This window comes from Molossus molossus, unplaced genomic scaffold (assembly GCF_014108415.1).
Source record: "Molossus molossus isolate mMolMol1 unplaced genomic scaffold, mMolMol1.p scaffold_m16_p_7, whole genome shotgun sequence".
Taxonomy (NCBI): Eukaryota; Metazoa; Chordata; class Mammalia; order Chiroptera; family Molossidae; genus Molossus; species Molossus molossus.
This window is the reverse complement of record NW_023425401.1, coordinates 79,890,863-79,914,177: the sequence shown is the minus strand read 5'-3', so window position 1 is coordinate 79,914,177 and position 23,315 is coordinate 79,890,863. Positions and strand designations below refer to the sequence as shown.

The 23,315-nt window shown below is 37.3% G+C and overlaps 1 protein-coding gene across 1 annotated transcript in view; it reads right to left on the bottom strand.

The window, feature by feature from the left end:
* The window catches only part of CFTR (CF transmembrane conductance regulator), a 241,327-nt gene that overhangs the window by 12,368 nt on the left and 205,644 nt on the right, over positions 1–23,315 (bottom strand). Inside the window, exons 23-24 of the mRNA XM_036246835.1 lie at positions 18,648–18,803; positions 6,729–6,818 (exon numbers count right to left, since the gene is read on the bottom strand). Coding sequence (XP_036102728.1) covers positions 6,729–6,818; positions 18,648–18,803 — 246 coding nt within the window. The remainder of the gene's footprint in view (positions 1–6,728; positions 6,819–18,647; positions 18,804–23,315) is intronic.

Sequence of the window (23,315 nt, the reverse complement as noted above, 5' to 3'; positions counted from 1 at the left end):
AAGGATCTATTCGCAGAAAAGTACAGGTCATTGAAAAAAGAAATAGAGGAAGATATAAAAAAGTGGAAGCATTAACATCATTAACATGGATTGGAAAAATTAACATCATTAAATGTCCATATTACCCAAAGCAATTTATAGATTCAATGCAATCCCCATCAAAATACCAATGACATACTTCACAGAACTAGAATAAATACTTCAAAAGTTTATATGGAACCAAAAGAGGGATCACATTACCAGATTTCAGGTTATACTACAAAGCCACTGTAATCAAATCAGCCTGGTACTGGCACAAGAACTGGCATATACACCAGTGGAACAGAACAGAGAACCCAGAAATGGACCCAAGGCAATATGCTCAATTAATATTCGACAAAAGTGGCAAGAGCATACAATAAAGTAAAGACAGCCTCTTTAATAAATGGTGTTGTGAAAATTGGATGACTACATGCAAAAAAATGAAACTAGACCATCAACTTACACCATACACAAGAATAAACTCAAAATGGATAAAAGACTTAAATGTGACTCATGAATCCATAAAAATCCTAGAAGAAACTGTAGGCAACAAAATTTCAGACGTCATACGCAGCAGAATTTTCACTGAAACATCACCTAAGGCAATAGAAACAAAGAAGAAAATGAACACATGGGACTACATCAAACTCAAAAGCTTCTGCACAGCGAAAGATATAATCATCAAAACAGAAAGGCTACCCACTGTATGGGAGAGCATTATTGCCAATGATATATCAGAAAAGGGGTTAATTTCCAATATATATATAGAGTGCTCATACAACTCAACAAAAGGAAGACAAAGAACTCAATTTAAAAAGTGGCAGAGGAACTAAATAGACACCTCTCCAAACAGGACATACAAATGGCTAAGAAACATATGAAGCAATGCTCAACATTACTAATCATCAGAGAGATGCAAATTAAAACATCGAGGTATCACCTCACACCTGTCAGAATGGCCGCCATCAACAAATCAACAAACAACAAGTGTTGGCGAGGGTGTGGAGAAAAGGGGACTCTAGTATACTGCTGGTGGGAATGCAGACTGGTGCAGCCACTATGGAAAACAATATGGTGTTACCACAAAAAATTAAAAATTGAACTGCCATTTGACGCAGTGATCCCGCTTCTAGGAATATACCCTAAGAAGCCTGAAACACCAATCAGAAAGAATATATGTACCCCCATGTTTGTAGCAGCACTATTTAGAAAAGCTAAGATCTGGAAACAGCCCAAATGCCCATCAGTAGACGAATGGATAAAAAAGCAGTGGTACATATACACAATGAAGTACTATGCAGCTGTAAGAAAGAAAGATCTCTTATCCTTCAAGACGACATGGAGGGACCTGGAAAGTGTCATCGTAAGTGAAACAAGCCCAACAGAGAAAGACAAGTATCATATGATCTCACTTATTTGTGGAATATAATGAACATAACAGTCTGAGGACTGGGGTAGCCCCAGAGACGTGGAAGTGGGGTACAGACTGACTATCCCCAGGAGAGGGGGGGGATAAACCACAGAACTTATATGCATGTATGCATGAACAATGGACATGGACAACAAAGCTGGGGAGAGTGTGGGGAGGGTGGGAGAGGGGGGAATCAGTGGGGGAAACAGGAGAAACATCTGTAACAAAAATAAATTAATTAATTTAAATAAAAAGAAAAAAAGAAATTATGATGGAAAACTTCCCTTACCTGGCGAAGGACACAGACATACAAGCCCAGGAAGTACAGATAGTCCCAAGCAAGATGAACCAAAAAAGCCCACACCAACACTCATCATAATTAAAATGCCAAAGTTAAAGACAAAGATAGAATCTTTTAAAAAATATTTTTTTTCTTTATTGATTTTTAGAGAGAGAGGAAGGGAGAGGAGAAAGAGATAGAAACATCAATGAGAGAGAACATGGATTGGCTACCTCCTGCATGCCCCCAACTGGGAATTGGGCCCACAACCTGGGCATGTGCCTTGACCAGGAATTGAACCGGTGACCTCTTGGTGCATGGGTCAGCGCCAACCCCTGAACCACACATGCTGGGCCAAGGAGAGAATATTAAAAGCAGCAAGAGAAAAGCAACTAGTTTCCTGCAACAGAGCTACCATAAGGCTGTCAGCTTATTTCTCCACAGAAACTTTGAAAGCTAGAAGGTATTGGCATGAAATATCAAAAGTGATGAAAAGCACAGACCTACAACCAAGATCACTCTATCCAGCAAAGCTATTATTTAAAATTGAGAGAGAAAGAACTTCCCAGACAAGAAAAAGCTGAAGGAGTTAATCACACCAAATCAGTATTATAAGAAATGTTAAGTGGACTTCTTTAAGAAGAGGAAGAAGAAAAAGAAAAAAATATGAATAATAAAATAGCAATAACTACATATCTATCAATAGTTACCTTAAATGTAAATGGATTAAATGCTTCAATCAAAAGACAAAAGGTTTCCCGGCCAATGTGGCTCAGTGGATTGAGCATGATACCGTGGACTCAGAGGCCCTGGTTCAATTCCTGGTCAGGGCACGTCTGGGTTTCAGGCTGTATCCCCAGTAGGGGGGTGTAGAGGAGGCAGTCAATCAATGTTTCCCTCTTACATTGATGTTTCTATCTCTCTCTCCCTTCCTCTCTCTATTAATAAAAAGAAATCAATAATAACTTAAAAAATAAAAAAGAGACAGGGTATCTGAATGGATTAAAAAAACAAGACCCTTGCCCTGGCTGGTTTGGCTCAGCGGTTAGAGCGTTGGCCTAAGGTTCAGAGAGACCTGGGTTCAGTTCCCGCTAAGGGCACGTACGTTGATTGCAATTTGTCCCCAGCCCTGGTTGGGTCATGCAGGAGGCAGCCACTCGATGTGTCCCTTTTACGTCGATTTTTCTCTCTCTGTCTCTTCCTCTCCCTCCCACTCTATCTGAACAAAAAATGGAAAAGTGTCCTCAGGTGAGGATAAAAAGAAAATAACAAACAAGACCCTTACATATGCTGTCTACAACAGGCTCATTTCAGATTGAAAGACACACACAGACTGCCCTGGTTGGTTCGGCTTAGTGGTTGGAGCCTCAGCCTGTGGTCCAGAGAGACCGGGTTTGGTTCCCACTAAGGGCACATACCTCAGTTGTGGTTTGTCCGCGGCCCTGGTTGAGTTGTGCAGGTGGCAACCACTCGATGTGTCCCTTTCACATCGATGTTTCTCTCTCTCTGTCTCTGTCTCTCTCTCTCTCTTCCTTTCCCTCCCACTCTATTTGAACAAAAAATGGAAAAATGTCCTCAGGTGAGGATTAAGAAAAAAAAAAGAAAAGAAAGATACACACAGACTGAAAATAAAGAGATAGAAAAGATATTTCATTAAAATGGAAACAAGCAAAAAAAGCTTGAATGGATAAAGAAGTGGTTCATATGTACAATGGAGTATGTCTCAGCCATAAAAGAGAATGAAATCTTGCCATCTGTAACAACATGGATGGACATAAAGGGCATTGTGCTAAATAAAATAAGTCAGACAGACAAATGCCATACGATTTCACTTATATGCAGAATTTAAAAGACAAAATAAATAAACAAGCAAAACAAATTCTGAGATACAGAGGACATTTTAATGGTTTCATGATGGGAAGGGGCTAGAGGGATGAATGAAAGGGGTAAGGAAATGAGAAGTATAGATTGGTAGGTACAGAATAGTCATGGGGATGTAAAGTGCAGCATTGGGAATATAGTCATTAATATTGTAATCACTATGTCTGGTGTCAGATGGGTACTAGATTTATCTGGATGATTGCTTCATAAGATAACTACATGTCTAATCACTATCTTATACATCTGAAACTAATATAATATTGAATGTCAACTGTAATTGAAAAATTAAAAAAATATAAAAAATGTTATTGGGCCACAAAGATAGGGGTCTTTTTTTTCCCGCCTCCTTGGGATTTAGCCTGTTTTGAGATTGGCTTTGTCCATACAGCTGGTAAAGTTAGTGATTCTGGAGAGAAGCTGTCTGCCTCTGATTTGTTTTGGAATGTGGAAATTAGACCATCTCAGTTTAGAGAGTGCCAGGATGAAGATGTGGGCCTGTGGCACAAAGGGACAAGAAGCTGTTTGGGCCAGCTTTGCTTCCAAACCCACAGGTTGAGAACCATTTATCTAGAGACATGAGTCATATCAAGGTTACGGAGAGATTCTTGACATACATCCTGTTTGTCCATACATCCTGGTTTGGACATACATCCTGGTTTGTCCCGGATCATCCTAGTTTATACCATTTTCCCCAGTATCCTGTCCAGTTTAGAAACTGACACCCTCCCCCCCAAATATTCCTGTTTAGATATGTTATATGATCAACCATTCAGGACTAATGCCCAGGCCTGTAATTTTTAAACCAATACCTTTTCTGCTTTTCTGGGCTGTTGCTTATTTGTTAGTATGGTATTTTCAAGCCTCCGGTGCAAAAACTTATCACCACTGCTCAAATCACATGACATTAATGTTAAAGACAGCATTAACATTGCTGTTAGAAAATTATTAAAAAGATAATCGGTAAAAAGATAAATCTCAATACAGTTTGATCAAATAAAAATTGAAATAGGTAAAATTTTTACATTTCATTGATATTTAAAATCTTAACCATGTCCTCTAAAATTTTAGATATTTTATGATCCTGATTTCCTACAAATTTTTTTTAAACTTTATTTTTGTTCTTGTTTTTGTAAAATATATTTTTATTGATTATTTAGAAAGAGGAAGGGAGAGGGAGATAGAAACATTAATTGGTTGCCTCCTGCATACCCCCACTGAGGATGGAGCACAAAACACAGGCATGTGCCCTGACCAGAAATCAAACCGGTGACCTCTTGGTGCATGGAACAATGCTCAATCCACTGAGCCACACTGGCTGGGTTCTTGTAAATTTTGTTTTGCTTGGCAATATTTGCAGATTTTATACAGTCTAATGCCTCTTTCCCAAGTTTCTCTCCTTTGACAGTGCCCCTATATAGTTCATTTTGAAAGTCACATCAAAGATCTTAAAATGTGTCACTTGCAATTTAGTTAATTTTTTTTTTTTTTATAAACAAAACCCATTTCTTGGGTAATAAGAAAACTTTGATACTGAAAACGGTTGATCTAAGTGCATTTTATTAGGGGCATGTTACGGTTGGGCACTCAATGAAGAAGTGTTTCACACTCACAGATATTTCAAAGCTCCTGGCAAGATCAACTCTGAATGAAGACAGAAAAGGAAAGTACATTTGGGATAAACAGAATTGTGCTACAAGGGTCAACAATGCAGGAAATAGTGGAATAATATTCCCTAAAAGACCTTTGAATCTGAAAGTTCTTAGATCTCATAATTGCAGTCTGTCACCATCCAGAGCTTTGAACTTAAACTTCAAGTTTAATGAAATAAAGCAATTTATGTTCCCTTTTACCTTAATATAATGCTAATAATTCAGAAATGGTCAGTTTACAGTGAGAGTATTTTCTTAAAGGAACTAAGCATTTCACTCCAGCTTTCTCTCTCACCCCAAATTCCTGTGTATAAAACCTTCAATTATAATAAGCCACCTATTGGGTAAAAACAATGTTATTTAGGAATTTTGATTCTGTTTTAATCCATATATATCCTATATGGTACCTTAATAACCTCAATGAATGGAGTATGCCATGTGGTATCGTGCTTAGAAGTACTCATAACCAATACATCCCCTATAGGCAGTTGACACTGGTGGCTTCCAGAGAAGACTAGTCACCTGCAGGTGCTCTAGAATGGTCATCATCCTTATGTGTTAAAATCATGCTTCCCAGCCCTGGTCAGTTTGGCTCAGCGGTTAGAGAGTCGGCCTGCCGTCCAGAGAGACCTGCGTTTGGTTCCCGCTGAGGGCATGTACCTCAGTTGCAGTTTGTCCTCGGCCCTGGTTGGGTTGTGCGGGTCGGTGGCAGCCACTCAATGTGTCCCTTTCACATCGATGTTTCTCTTCCTCTCTCCCCCTCCCACTCTATCTAAACAAAAAATGGAAAAAGAAATGTCCTCGGATGAGGATAAAAAAAAAAAACATGCTTCCTAGAGAAATACATTATGTCAAAGCAAAGCTTCCTCCTTTTGCTGGGGAAACTTCAAAACCCACACAGGGAGTAGGTCAGAAGGTGTAGAGAGATAATTCTTTGTATCAGGAATAATCCTGGTGTGCTATAGATGCCTGAGTCTCTCAGAGTTCATGTCTCATTGATGCACGTTGGTAGGGAAGAAGGCCAAAGAAATGCTATCTTGCCCTGGCTGGTGTTGCTCAATGGTTGGAGCATCTGCCCATGCACAAAAGGATTGTAGGTTCAATCCCTGGCCCCAGGAGGGAGGCCACCAACAGTTGTTTCTCACATCAGTTTCGCTCTCTCTCTCTCTCAACACCCCTCCCCCCAAGCCCTTCCACTCTAAAAATCAATGGGGAAAAAATACCCTCAGGTGAGAATTAACCTAAATAAATAAATAAAAGAAAGAAAAAAAGAAATGCTATCTCTGGGGCCTGATAGATGGAGACTAAATACTGAGGAGAAGAGGAGGTCTAATGCAAGTACTGGATGCTAGGTTTCTTTGATTTCAAGTCGTACACACGCATATACACACGCATGCACAGGTGTGTAAAATCATCTCAGCTATGACAACCACTCTTGCGTGTGTATAAAATACTTTTTTCAAAATATTTTAGTTAGCATCCTTACCTCATCTGCAACTTTCCATATTTCTTGATCATTCCACTGTTCATAGGGATCCAAGTTTTTTCTAAATGTTCCAGAGAAGATAAATACTTTCTACAGGAATAAGAAAAAAAAAGAGAAAAGCATGAATAACCTAAATATCTTTTTATTTCTTTCCACATTTTATTGTGAAGTATTTCAAGCACAAAAATGTTTTAAAATAATATAATACCTATGTACTTACCATTTAGTGTTCTTAAAATTTTTAATTTTTTATTTGCTTTTTATCTTTTTTAAGAAATAAAATATACCTACATTTGAAGCCCCCTATGAACATGTTTCTAATCCCAATGTCATTGGGATAAAGAAATTAAGATCATTGTAAATTGTGAAAAATTAAGTGCTTTATCCCTAGTAATATTTTTTTATTATAAGCAAGTATAATATTAAATTAATAGTTTAAAATGATGAGATTATAAGTCACAGTGGCTTGAACAAATTTCTATTTTGTATTAATGTATTTTCCTTGAATTTTTTTTATAAACCTAGCTAATTTCTAAGGGAGTTTTGAAATTAAATCACATACTTATTTAATTTAAAATTTTTTCTTGCCCTCGCCAGTTTGGCTCAGCAGTTAGAGTGTTGGCCTGCGGTCCGAAGAGACCTGGGTTCGGTTCCCGCTAAGGGCACGTACCTCAGTTGCAGTTTGTCCCCGGCCCTGGTTAGGTTGTGTGGGTGGCAACCACTCAATGTGTCCCTTTCATGTAGATGTTTCTCTCTCTCTGTCTCCCCCTCCCACTCTGTCTGAACAAAATACTGAAAAATGTCCTCAGATGAGGATAAAAAATAATAATAAAAAAATAAAATAATAAAAAAATAATTAAATTTTTTTTCTTTATTGATTTTAGTGAGTGAGGAAGGGAGTGGGAGAGAGAGATAGAAATATTGATGAGAGAGAACATCAACTGGCCGCCTCTTGCATGCCCTGACTGGGGATCAGGCCCACATCCTGGGCATGTGCCCTGACTGGGAGTCGAACCGGCGACCTCTTGGTGCATGGGTCAACACTCAACGGCTAAGCCACAACAGCCAGGCTGCACACTTATTTAAACACACATGTTCATCTGGTCTATGAACCAAGGCACACCTCTACTTCTAAAACCAGACAGGCACAGGAAAATTCACTTAGAAATCAGTGCAAGAGCAGAAATCAAATATTTGTTTAACTGAATGCATGTTATAGAGAAAAAGGAGGCAGGTTGAGATTTATCCTGCTGAAATAACCCAATGACAATCTAACTCTGTGAAAGGAGCACTCTCAGCTAGCACCCTGAAACACTCTACTTGCCAGGTCACTGTCTACTTAGGTTGACCCATATGATTAAAAAATGTTTGAAAAGAAATTTGCTATCTCATTGGGAAATGCTGATACAGCAATAATAACATTTAGTTTCCTCTTTGTGCCTATGGTGAACTGAAAACAAAACAAATATGTACATATATTTTTATATAAAAACACAAATTTTTATTCTCACCCGTGGACAATTTTGCCTTTATCTTCAGATAGAGAAGGAGGAAGAGAGAGAGAAACATCAATGTGAAAGACCCATTGACTCACTGCCACCCATACAACGCCAACCAGGGCTGGGGACAAACTGCAACCAAGGTACATGCCCTTGGTGAGAACCAAACCCGGGTCTCTCTGGACCGCAGGCCGACACTCTAACCACTGAGTCAAACTGGTCAGGGCAAGAAGTGAATTTCGTAAAGGCTTAGTTTTCACAAATTGCTTTAGACCAAGAGGGAATGCTCAGTGCAAATCTAATCTGTAAGGAACTGCACAAGACAAGATGCCTACAGCTTAATAGTATCTGTGCCTCTCAGGCAGAAAGCAAGTATCCTCACCATGGTAGCCAAAGTCAAGGATGCATTCGAGACCTCAGTACCCAGGGCATAATTTATGGTTTAAAGAACAAAGATGTTGACAAATATCTCAGGAACTATCCAGAGCCCCAACAAGCCTTATCTACTATTACTTAATCTGCACTGAAATTATCTTCCTAACGGATGAGTACATTGCTTTACAGAATGGATATAGAAGAGTTGACTAGATGACCCAGCAGATCATAAGATGTATCATAGGTATATCTGTGCATCCACCAACAAGCTTCCAAGTAAATAAAAGCAATGTCCAAATAAGCTAATATGGGAAATTATCAGTGAGTTCTGATAAACTAAGGAGAACTTGAGTTCTTGTGTCAATTGAGAACTTGAGTCAATTCATTATTTAAGAAATTGGGTTTATTTAGTATCTAAAGTTCAATGACTTGCCCACAGAAATTTGCTATTTACTATTTTTTACATTTTTCTTTTAATGTTGTAGTCCTTTATAGCATTATTAGATGGGATGGGATATAACAGCTGTGAGGGTTTACCAAGCATTAAACAACTTATGTGCTTCAGAAAAGTTATCCCCACTAGAAACTAAGTGACTGAAAAACAGAGTTCTGGATTACTATATGCCAGGTAAGGCTCTTTACATGTGATATCTCTTTATCTTCATATCAGCCTCATGAAATAAATCCTATTGTTGCACATGAAGAAACCACAACAGGGAAAATTTAAATGACTTTCCCAAAGTCACTTAGCTAGCAGGTCCCAAGTATGTTTATCTTCAAACCTGTGCTCCTTACCATCATAGCAAAATGCTTCAAGTCTTATGTAGATCAATTTTTTCCTCTGATCTGGAGCTCAGGAAAGATGAAAGGTTGGGCAGGATAAGCCCTATGGGTCCATAAAGATCCCAACAGCACTCAGTAGCATAGTCTTGATTAAAGCACTGCTATCCATCCCACTGGCCACAGCTCAAGTCCTGCACTGTCAATGAAAAGGTTAACTTCCTCTTCCTATGAAGGATCTGAGTTGAAGGGTTCTATATGAGCTACACTGTCTTTGTAAGTTTCAAGAGGACTTACATATGTAGTGGAACAGCACAATAGAAATTTTTACTAAAGACAAATGGAATAGTGCCATTACTCTGGATGACCATGGATGGAATCCAAAGGTATCATAACATAAAACTGGACACAGAAGTTATTAAAGGTAATGTGGTTTGCAAAGATAGTATAGTAATATAACTCTGGCCTAGTAGATATATCTATGAATAAGAACCCAAGCTCTCTGGGCCTCAGTGTCCTCATTGTAAAATGGAAAATGCTATCTTTCTTCTGAAATCTACTCTACCTCTAGGCTTTCCATTTCAATGTATGGCATCTTTATTCCCTCAGTGCAGATACTTTGGAGTCATCCATGACTTATCTTTCTCCCTAATCTTCTCAAATGGAATCAATCATCAGATCTGTGAATTATTTTACCAAAATATATCTCAAGTCCATTTATTTTCTATCTCTACTGCTACCACATAGTTCAAGCCATCAAAACCTCTCTCTGAAACACTGCAAGAACTTCCTAATTGATATTTTTCCTTTCACTCTTGCCTCCCTTCCAGTCCACTTTCATTTAGCAACTGAAGCAGTCACTACAAGCATAAATTGGATTATGTCATTAACCTTTTGAAAGAAACCTTCAGTGGTTTTCCATGGCACTTGGGGAAAATGTAAAATCCTTATGATAGTCAACATACCCTACATGATTTAGTCCCTTCTATTCCTTCTGGCTCATTTAGTGCTCTTCTCTATGCCCCTCCCTTTCTCACCGCAGGCACATGGCTTTCGTTTACTTCCTCAGTTTCTTTGCACATTCTATTCTCCGTGCCTATGAATTTCATCTCCGACATCTTCCCATGGCCGATTACATCCATCAAGTCTCAAACCAGATGTCACTTCCTCTAACTGGCATCTTTCAAATCCTCAATATTGAATAAGGTCTCTCAATATATAGTCTCATAATAACTGTACTTTCACAGCTTAGAGTGAATATTAAAATTATATATGCATTTGTGTAATGTTCACCTCTTCTACATCATAACTTTGCTATGTACCTTATCATTAACTCACAGGCTTTGTACATAGTCTATGCTCAATAAATGTTTCCTGAATAAATAAATGGGCTGATGTAAAGATAAAAAGTAAAGCCTGGCCTGAATGGCTCAGTGGATTGAGCATCTTCCCATGGACTGAGAGGTCCTGGTTCGATTTCCGGTCAGGGCACATGCCCAGGTTATGGGCTCGATCCCCAGTAGGGGGTGTGCAAGAGGCAGCTGAACAATGTTTCTCACATCAATGTTTTTATCTTTCTCTCCCTTTCTCTAAAATATCAATAAGAAAACATATTTTTAAAAAAGTAAAAATATAAAAACATAGTCAGGATTCAGTATATATTATTTGTATTCCTTTGGTAAGAATAACAACAACCCATAGTCTTTAAATAAATAATACTAACAACCCATTAAAAATTTAATCTCTATATATAATTTCTTGGAAAATAGTAGGCCTAACTTATTCTAATAGCCTAATAATTTATACATGTTTATTAAATGTGTAGTAATATATATTAATTTTATTTCATATAGATATATATTCAAAATTATGAGGAAAGAAAATTGCTTATTGAAATTAGATAACTAAAGTTTTAAATGTGGTGAATTTAATACCATTCAGAAATTCTGTAAGTCTTTTGTTTACAGTTTATTGTGGAGCATTAAAGTAATGCTATAATTTTAGAGAAAAATGAACTGAATGAACTGGTTCAATTAAAATTAAATTTCATATAATTAATCAAACATTTCATTTCTGTCTTAAAAATAGTATCTGGCACTCTCTTGTTTCCAGGGGTGCCAGTAGGTGTCTTAGTTCTGTTTTCTAAACTGTGTGAAATTTCCACAAATGCATCTCTAAAGCTGAAAGGTCCTTGGAGGTCACTACATCCTTTTCCCTGGCTTACAAACGAAAAAGCCAAGACCCTGAGAAGTTACGTGGATGGCCAAGGTGACACAGTCAAACTGATTGTATAGCAAATAACATACGTGGCTCTCGGGTCTCTTTGAGCGGGGAGCTGCCCAGCAGCCCCAGATCATGGAATAGAAAACACTAGAGGTTTATGATTTGATTCGAACTATCTGGGACCCAGAGAAGCCCAATACTTTGGAAGAACCGGAAGTGGTAACAAAGTTGTGTGGAGGTTCAGGAGATAAATGAAGAGGACTATTTTGTTATTACCAGGTTCACACCAACAGTACCTCATTGCTCTTTGGTGACTCTTACTGGGCTGTGCTTAAGAGTAAAACTTCGGTGGTGTTTACCATTTAAACATAAGTAGGAAATATACATTTCTGAAGGAACCCACTCAACAGAGGAAGACATCAACAAGCAGATAAATGACAAAGAGTGAGTGGCAGCTGCAGTGGAGAACCCCAACTTACGGGAAATCGTGGAACAGTGTGTCCTTGAACCTGACTGATAGCTGTTGTAACAGCCACTGAACTTTGTTTGACATGTTTGTTTAAATTCTTTGTAAAATGTAAAAGACTCATGTTTAATACATAGGTGATTTATACCTCAAAGCATTTTTTTAAAGGATGATTTCCAAGCAAGATTTAATTATAAGGTAGTACTTAGTTTGTTCAGTGTATAATATTTTCAGGATTTATAACACTTAAATGATCAGACAGAAAAATATTTTCCAGTTATTATGTGTAAGATGAGTTGCTATTTTTCTGATGTTCTTTCAGAAACAACTGCATTTCATGTCAAATATTTATTGTGCCCAAATGTATTCAGTTCAGATCATTATTCTGTAAAATAAATAAAACAGAGATGATTCTTGCAATGACAAAAAAAAAAAATGTTGCTTTGTTTTAAAGAACATCTATTAATGAGAACAGTAAATAAATTGTTAGTCAAAAATGTTTAAGGTTTATAATAAATAGACAATAATTTTATAAGGTTCATTTATTTGTATGTAAATGACTACATTTAAGATGTTCAAATTATTGATTCCTATAAAGTCATTTAAAGCATTAGAACCTTTTATAGACAACTTTTTAGTATATACTTTTTTCAGAGATAGCATAGAAAATGTTTTCCAAGTCTGACCAAATTATTAAGGATGTCAAATTTTTAGGCTCAGAAACACTAAGATTGTAGTGTACTAATAACTATACTAGTTATTTTTCTCTTCTCCCTTGAATTTGGGACTCCACTTCCATTGTCCTCCTCATTATTCTTGTCACAATACAGCTGGAGAGTTTCTTAGCCCATTTCCCTGCTCCTGATTCTGTCTCCCTGAAGTCCATCGTCCACATGCTACCAGCAGCATACTCTCTTACCACCTGCTCACCTCCTCTTCCTAGTGCAAAAGAGTCAAGCCATTCCTCACTTGTCAAGTCTTTCCCACTTTCTCCAAATACTAACACATGGCCTCCTCTGCCATTGCCCCTACCCCACAACTTTATTTAGTTCCCATCTCTGTACTTTTTTATAATATCCCTACCTGGGATCCTGAAATATCTTCTCCATAACTCCCTGTCCCGAACCTTTGTAAAACCTACAAACTTTATGGCCCACCTGAATTATCACCTTCTTTTTGAAATTATTCATACCTATTTGTCATTTCTACAGCATACACCTCCAATTCAACACAAAGATGATCCCTTGCCCTTAAGAAACTATAAATGATAACAGCACCACAACCCAATGCATTGCACTTACTAAATGTCAGGGAGTAGACTAAGCATTTTACTAATTACTTTACTTAATTAATTCTCACAAAATCCCAATGAAGGAGTTGCTACCAGTATACCCATTTTATAGATACGGAAACCGAGACTCAGAGAAATGAAATAACTTGCCTAACATTACACAGCTAATAAAATCCAGATACTGGTAGAAAGAGATGAAGAATTTAGTGACTCAGCACAGAACAATGTATATTGAATTCCTACTATGTAAGCTATTCTTATGAGCCATATTAGAAGAGAGAAAAATTAATAAAAGATTTCTTTTATTTAGCATTTCTGTCCGTCTTCCCTGATTAGTGATGATTTTGTGTTTAAGTTCTGCTTCCTTAACTAAAATGTCTGCAAAGTGTTTATAATACTGAGTGAAAATTAAACAAATACACAGGTAATTTTAATACAAGACATAAAGAAGTGGCAGGAGAGATCCATAAACACAGTTCTAGCTCATCTGGCACTGAGATGTGGGAGTGGAGAGCTAGAGTTTTAGTGAAGGTTAACTGGGAGAACAAAGTGAGTCAGAAAAGACCACCTGGCAGAGTTTAACAGCTGTGATGACAAAGTGACTATGGTGAAGAAAGATGGTCTCGGACAGAGCAAGTGTATGACCAGAGGAAATGAGAGAGAAATGTCAGGTATCTTTCATGGAACAGTAAGTCCAGCTGGAATTAAACATAAAAGTGGCTGGTATGAAGAGTGGTGGATCTGCCTGGAAAGGTTGCATTAGGACCTGACTGTTAGGGACCTAACCACAAATGGAGGAATCTTGACCTATTCAGTGAAGGAAGAAGTACCCTAAAAGGCAAATCACAAAATTGGAATGTTGCTTTAAAAAGCTTAATTTGTGTGTAACATATGATGAGGAGATGAGAAGAAGATGAGAAAAACAGCAATGAAAGTAGAAATGAAGAAAGGATATAGTAATATGGTGAGCTGGACTCTCTCTCCCATAACTGCCCACAGAACTCCCTGACTAACCCATGCCTTGACTCATTACTATACTTCATTACTTATGTTTAATTGATCATTTTTGTCTCTCCCTTTGATCCCTGACTTATGGCAATAAGTGTAATTTTGAGCCTCTCCTTGGAAGCTTATAGGTTGAATTGGGAGCTCAATTATCACTACTGTAACTATTGAGTCTATAGTATTTGTTATCATTTAAGCATATAGAAGGACTGTAATAACTAATTATTAAATTGTGAATTATTGTTAAACTAAATAACTGCTGCACTCCCGACTTCATTGTTTAGATCTATAAATACATGTTTTGGTCCTATCTAACATCCCTCACAGCAAAAGATGTTCCAACTTTGTGATGGAAGTCATGTGTTGGCATGGATTAGTTTGGATCAAAAGGTCTCATTGCAAGAAGAGGGCTAGTCAGTCCCTTAGAATAGCTTTGCAGCCTTTCAAACTTGCAATAGAAGCTTTGAAAATATTTTAAAATTATTTTCAGTTTTTCATGAATTAAGCGCTTAACAAAGTTTAAGGCTAATGAATAATTTTAAGTCCCAGTGTTCAAATTGTTTAATCCCACAGGGCTCTGACTCTAGGCTTCACTGTCTCCTCCCCTAGCCTTCAGAGCCTCACAGTAGAATAAATTTAAAAAGGCTCCACCTTGAAATGTACACAATACCCTGTTTCCTGGGCTGGTGCATTCTTTAAGATTACTTTCTAGCTATAGGAGGTGAGAACAGAAAAAAAAACCACTACTGCAAGAACTTGCCAAAACTAATGACATCTTGTGATTCCATAGCTGGTGTCTCAGGATCATCAAAAGAAAAAGAAAATCTCTTGTTTAAAATTCCTGTTTCGTGTGTCTGAAAACAAGTGACTAATTGACCCAGAGATCTCTGATATCTCAATGTCTGAGATCTTGGGGGTAGTTATGCCATTGCAAAGTCAGAAAGATGAAAGGAAAGAAAAGATAGAAAAGCAAAACAAAACAAAAAAGTTCTTGTAGGATTTTTAATTCCTTTCCCTTTCTTCTTTTTTTTTTTTATCCTCACCCAAGGACATTTTTCCATTTTTTGTTCAGATAGAGTGGGAGGGACAGAGAGGAAGAGAGAGAGAGAGAGAAACATCGACGTGAAAGGGACACATTGAGTGGTTGCCACCAGCACAATCAACCAGGGCCGGGGACAAACTGCAACCGAGGTACGTGCCCTTAGCGGGAACCGAACCCGGGTCTCTCTGGACCGCAGGCCGATGGTCTAACTGCTGACCCAAACTGGCCAGGGTTCCTTTTTCTTTTTTAAGGTCATACTCCAGGAAAGGGGAAAAAAATACGTAATTTAACTCAGTAAAAGCATCTCTTGGTTTGGATGTTAATTAAAAAGGTCTAAAGAGTTTTCCCTTTTTCTGTCTTTCTTGGGTATTTGCTTAATGTTCTAAAGATGTCACTGTAGGAGAAATAATACATTCTGTCTGTAGACATTCTTGTGACACTCAGAGATGGTCCCAGAAACCAGGATCTTGAACTTGTACAATGAGAAGCATTTCCATTAGCATAATCACACATTTTTAAAGGCATTTCTCAAAGTATTTTTTGTTTAATTTATAAAAAGCTTGAAGGCACAGAAGAGAGAAAATGAAGTAAAGTCAAATTTGGAAGATTCACTTTGGTGGAAAGGCAAGATAAAGAATTTTCATAACTCTAGCCCCCTCAGGTTTCCTCCAGCTCTTGCATACTAGGTTCCTAAACAGAACACAAGATAAAACAAAACTCTCTCTGTCATATGGCAAATAAACAAAAGGATTCCCAGTGAAACTAAAATTATTTTTTAGAACTTTGTTTATTCTAAAAGGCAGTTTTTTTCTGAATAGAACAAGGAAACAAAAGCTTCATTCTTGTAGTTAAAAATGGAATGAGAAAACTTAGCATCAACTGAACAGCACCTCTTCTCAGACAATCAAATTCTATTCTGTGTTCTTCAACATTGTCATTTTGCCTAATGCTATCACCTTGGGATACTTGTATTCCCACTGTTTGTCTATAGACCATCCAACAATCCTTTTTTTATTTCTGAAAAAACAATATTGTTTTCAAAGTTCAACCAGGATTAAACTTCTGGCAACATAGACAAATGAATTGAAATGAAGTAACAATATTTAGTGCCTCACTGGTTGAAAGGAGCAAATGTTCCACAAAGATAACCTATCAAAAAATACAAGCTTTTTTCTTAGGTTATATTTATAGTCTAATATAAATCTAAATTTATTGTCTAAATGCTAGAAAATGTTCCTAGCATTTTAAGTTTGTGTTACAGTTATCAATTGTGAGTACCATGGTAGGGGAATGCATTTAGTTTCCATTAATACAAAGAGGGCAAAGTGATTATTAGAACAGTGACTACATCCATAGAGACGAGAGCAAGTACTAGTAGATACACAGCACATGCCTTTCAGATTTGCTCATGTTAAAGACATTCATTGTTTTCCATTTAAATCATTTTAAAATAGAACTGTTGCTATTTTTTCCATATATAAGAAGTCCTCTTATACAATAAAACAGAAGGATACCAAGTTGGTGAGGCTTGAGATCTTTTGTGACCCAAATCAAAGAGAGACATTAAAAATATAAGGTGAAAGGATTAGCCAAAACCCATGTATATTTAATACATAGACACTGACAGCAGTGTGGTGACAGACAGAGGGAAAGGAAAGTGGGCGATAAGTAGAGATGGGCAAAGGGGGGAAATTGGCACTGAAAGAGACTTGGCTTGGGGTGATGGGCACACGCTGCAGTGTGCAGATGATATTTTATTGAGTTGTACCCTGAAACCTGTATGGTTTTGCAAACCAATGCCATCCAAATAAATTCAATTAAAGAAATAATACTTACCCTGGCCAGATTGGCTCAGTGGTTAGAGTGTTGGCCTGCAGACTGAAGGGTCAAGAGCTTGATTCCCAGTCAAGGGCACATACCTGGGTTGTGGGTTCGGCCCTGGTTGGGGATGTGCAGGAGGCAGCCAATCAATGTGTCTCTCTCACATTGATGTTTGTCTCTCTCTCTCTCCCTTCCTCCCTTCCACTCTATCTAAAATCAATGGAAAAGTATCCTTGAGTGAGGATTAACAACAACAAAAAAAACCTTGCCACCCAGCGGCTCATGTAGGCAGACCCAGCACCAGGCAAAAAGCTTAGTTCCTGAAGCTTAGCTTCTCTTAAAGCAATTTCTTCCCACACCCATACCATCACTGTCTTCTGATCCTCTTTCCTTTTCTCTCAGAAAAAAAATGTAGTATATACTTTTCTTTTGGAAAAAAAAGAAAAGCTACAGATAGCATAGTTCATTTTTTTTGTTTGTTTTGTTAATCCTAACCTGAGGATATTTTTACATTGATTTTTAGATAGAGTAGAAAAGAGGGAAGGAGAGAGAGAGAGAGAGAAACATTGATGTGACAGAGACACATTGATTTGTTGCTTCCTGCACGACCCTGACCAGGGCTGGGGATCCAACTTGCAGCCCAAGTACATGCCCTTGACTGGGAATCAAACCCAAGACCCTTCAGTCTACAGGCCAATGTGCTAACCACTAAGCCAAGCATGCTAGGGCAACATGGTTCATTTCTATGCAAAGAACAAAAAAAAATCATACTTTTTATTTTCAATTCCACTACCTCATGCTTCCAAGTGTTTGTTATTTCAGCAGCATCTTTTATATTTTGCAAAGTATTTCTCAACCTGCTATGATTGCTAAATTTGAATTCAGACCCACAGAAGCAGGATAAAAAAGCTGATAAAAACATAAGTCCTTGTCTGGCCAGTGTGACTCAATGGTTGAGCATTGACCCATGCAGCAAGGGGTTGCCAGTTCAATTCCCAGTCAGGACACATGCCCAGGTTGTGGGCCCAATCCCCAGTGGGGGGCATGCAGGAGGTGGCCAACCGATGTTCTCTCTCATTAATATTTCTCTCTCTCTCTCCCTCTCACTTCCTCTCTCTCTAAAATAAATAAATAAATAAATAAATAAATAAAACACAAGTCCCATGTTCTCAGTACAGATTGCATCTTTTGGGACAGGCTATCAAAACTATTAATATTTCAATAACTGGATGTCAGAGAATTCTGAACTTTTAGAGATAGTTTTTCTTCTAATGAAAGGATTGCATTGCACAAAATGGACAGAAATATATAACAAATATATTTTGCAGGAAATGTGGATTTCTTGAGTGCAAACATCAAATAATGGTAAAATTGTATTTAGTTATTTTTTTCCCTAGTTAAGTCGTTTCCAGCTTACCTGTGGCATAACGCCAAATGCTTTCCTCCACTGTTGCAAAGTTATTGAATCCCAAGACACACCGTCTATTTGGATTTCTCCTTCAGTGTTCAGCAGCCTCAAAAAAGCTGATAACAAAGTACTCTTTCCTGATCCCGTTCTTCCCAAGAGACCCACCTAGAATATAAAAGTGATGGCATTACTCCTGTGATATACAGATACCCTACCATAAACGTAACCTGGTATTATACTTCAATAAAAAAATATGGGGACTGTTTATTTTTAAACTATCAAAAGGGGAAAATTTTCACTTATTTATTTGAATCTTTTTGTGTACTCCCAACTCTGACCAACATTAATCCGGAACTAAATACAGAAACTGGCCATAAGAAATTGGACCCCAGATGCTGGCTTCACTTATCCCTGACCCTTAGTAATGACAAAAAAAAGGTTGAAAATGCCCATTTTGCATCAAAGAAAAGCAAAGGTACAGTGTCTGAATGCATATCATTTCTAAGGGTGGGCACAAGCCAGAAGCAGAGACCTCTAGTTACAAACATATATACAAGCTTGAAAATTAATGAATCTGAAACAGTTCCAATACTTAGATACTATCCTTTATAAATAAATAAGAACCAAGTTTAGGTCTGATAATAAACAAGACTAAGTTCAGTGAGCTACACATTCCCAAAGAAGGCAGGTTGAGCTTGCTACTCCTCCTGAATAAGCACTTGGAGAGCTGTCAAATCAAATTCTTACATCCATCCTGATTGACAAGAAGAGACTTCTGGAAAGCAAAAAACATATTAAAGAAAAGCAAAAACTATTCTTGTTACCTAAAGACCATAAGAGCATAGTATGGAAGTGAATGCCATGCATACATAGCAAGGGGAGACCAGGACTACAGGAGACTAACAGAGGGCACAGTTCTGCGCTCTGATGTCAAATGAAGTCCAGCATTTGGAGAAAGATGCTTTGAGTGGGATCAAACATTCCTGCAGTTATTTAATGAGTAAACTGCCCAACATTTAGTGACACTAAATAAATGTTTGTTTTCTCCTCCTTCACATTACTCCTAAATTTTAAAATCCTATTTTTCAAATTCCTATTTTTAAACCATTTTTACAGAACTGAGCAAATGGTCTTTTATTTATATATTTATTTTTAGTGTTGATATCGATTTTTTTTTTTAAGAGTGAGAGGATGAGAGAGATAGAAGCATCATTGTGAGAGAGAAACATTGATGGGGTGCTTCTTGCACATTCCTTATTGGGATTCAAGCTCACAACCCTGGCATGTGCCCTGACCAGAAATCAAACTGGGACCTCTCAGTCCATGAGACGACGCTCAGTCCACTGAGTCACACTGGCCAGGTGCAAATAGGCTTTTAGAGTACTGATTTTCATATTATCTGTGGTAAAGGACAGTTATGTTTTCTTTTTTTTTTTTTTCAGTTTCTAATCCACTGCAAATTGGTACTTTAAAAAAACAAAATAAAAAATTAATTTCTAAATGCTTATTCTTAATTTCTATACTTATCACAGACCAGTAACAGTTTGTAAACCAGAATCTGTTCATAGACACAATAAATGTCTTGGAGCACACAACAATATTTAATAATAATAACTTACTGATCACTTATTAGGAACCTGGTAATAAACTAGGCCTTTGGGATAAACTGGTAAACAATAATGACACAATTGTCTTTCTTTCATATGAGCTCTATAATGAGACTTTAGAAAATGTATGTTCTCCATTTTGATGGTTGCCAGATGAGGGTGGGGGTTGGGGATGGGTCAAAAATGTGAAGGAATTAGAAGTACAAATTGCTAGTTACAGAATAGTCACCAGGATGTAAAGTACGCATAGGGAACAAGGTCAATAATATTGTAATAAATATGTAGGATATCAGATGGGTACTAGATGTATCAGGGTGATCACTTAGGAAGTTATATAATATCTAATTACTAGGTTGAACAACTGAAGCTAATACAATATTGTATGCTAACGGTAATTGAAAATTAAAAAATTTTTTAATTTATGTTCTCTGAGACAAGTGAGAAAATCTGTTAAATCAAATGGTATACACAATACCCCTTTGAGGTCCTTCATACACTAAAATAATCATAATAAGTTATTATTTTATTTATTCTTTTATTCTTTTCTTGATTACTGCTTATGTTAACCCTAAGAATATAAATTCTTCAAGGGCACAGCAGTCTATTTTGTTTCTTTTTGAATTCTCAACACATGGCACAATAGTTGGCCCATTTAAAGTGCTCAATAAATACTTGTTTGGATTGACTGAGGGGCAGTCAGATAGAAGAATAAATGAATGGCTGGCTGGATGGATGGATGGAAAGAAGAGTGGAAGGGAGGGAGGTAGAGATGGAGGGAGGGAAAGGCAGATGAATGAATAAACTTATTTAATTGATCTAAAAAACAAATGGATTTAGTTAATTTGGTCAATTCCTAGATCAATTCTTAATTTAAAAATCTTGTCAAATTTCATATGCAACTTCCATTTTTGAATCATCCCATGTTTATATATATATTCTCACTCAAGGACATTTTTCCATTTTTTGTTCAGATAGAGTGGGAAGGAGAGAGAGGGAGAGGAGAGAGAGAGAGAGAGAGAGAGAGAGAGAGAGAGAGGTCAACATGAAAGGGACACAGTGAGTGGCTGCTTCCCACATGGCACTGGTTGGGTCAGGGCCGGGGACAAACTGCAACTGAACTACGTGCCCTTTGCCGGAACCAAACTTGGGTCTCTCTTGACCGCAGGCCGACACTCTAACCTCTGAGCCAAAGCGACCAGGGCTAATCAGCCCATGTCATACAAACCCATTCAGCATATGTCATGGTTATTTGAATGCAAATATAAAGCTTTGTATAAGCAATCTGAGTAGGTGAGGTATGCAGGGAAGAAAAGGAACATTCAATAGGAGGAAGTGATTTTCCCTAAAGTTATATCAAAGATTTTTGATATAAAGTGCCTTGAAGTTCAGGCCCCAAACCATTGGCCAGGATTTTAATGACTAGAATAAATGACATGTTCCCTTTCCTTAAAAGGCAAATACTGATTTTTTAGAGAACTCAGATTTTATGCTGGGATGAGCCTAGATTCAGAGGCAATTTGTTAATCTTCTATTTAGCTTTAAAATTTTTAGCTATTGCTCTAATTTCCTTATATTATTGAACTCCTGGTATTGCCATATGTTTGACATGTTTTTCATTCAACATCAAGGAATCTTACTGGTTCATACCTAAACAAAGTTATATGTATATGTTATTTATATAGTTGACACTTACTAATATAGTTGACACTTACTAATTATTTTCCAGGATTTATTTTTCCAGGCTTCAAAGTGACCTGTTGAAATGCCAGTATACTTCCCACAAATGAGCTTTTAAGATCTATCTTAATTTCAAGTCATTTTTCTCTAGTAACTTCAATGCTCCTCTGAGAATTTTGGATCAAGATAAGTCAAACTTTGATGTGGAGAGTTAAACAGTGTTAAGCTTGGTGCTAGTTGTAATTGCATTGTACCATGACTACAACAGTCTCAATATCTACTTTTCAGAGTAACCAAGTCACCATTTAAATGCTGCAACAGATTAAAAACTATTGTAATTGTTCTTCATTTCCTGGTGGTCTCCATAAATAAAGATGCCAAATCAAATAAAATTTAGATCCTCAAAATGATAATAACTGTATTATGTACATGTTGACATATCTATTTATTAATGAAACATAATTCCTATATAAGTCTTGAGAATGTGCACCTCATTAACTCAGTATTACAAGTTATTGAGTGATTCAGCTATTATTTCACATCAGTTTTAAAAAATACATGTTTCACTAACTTTTAGAGAGAGAGAAAGGGACGGGGGAGAGTGAAAAATTGATGTGAGAAACATCAGTTGGTTGACTCCTGTATGCATCCCAACCAGGAATCAAATCGACAGTCCACACATGCGCCCAGACTGGGAATCAAACCAGTGACCTTTTGGTGTACTAGACAATGCTAAACCAACTGAGCCACATTGGCCAGGACTTATATCAATGTTTATCAAGACAGATGCCATATGTGTTCAACAAATTAAATAAGCATTTAGGTGCTTGTATGATCTGAACCCTTCATATTGTTTTGTTTCTGGCATCTCAGTATTTTGAAGAGACTACAAATGGAGAAGGCAGGTAAGCTTACCTGAAAGAATTGATCTTAAAGTACTATTATATTTATGTAATCAGAGGACCATCTAGTACTGTGATATATACTATATAACATCTTAGTCATTTTGATAAATCCAGATTTATCATGAAAGACCTGACCCCAGATTAAAATCTCAGCCTGCAGTATGAGAGGAAAAAGAAAACAAAAATAGAAAGAGAGATTCTAGTTGGGGGAAGGTGATATGGATATTGAAATTTAGCAAAAAACAAAACAAAACAAAAGCCTATTTGAGATTGAAAAGAAAAATAGGTTTTTTAAAGTAAAAGTTGTGCCTGGTCTGTGTGGCTTAGTGGTTGAGCGTCAACCCATGCACTGAGATGCCGCCAGTTCGATTCTTGGTCAGGACACATGCCCAGGTTGTGGGCCAAATCCCCAGTGAGGGGCATGCATGAGGTGGCATATCAATGTTCTCTCTCATGGATGTTTTTCTCTCTCTCTCCCTCTCTGTTTC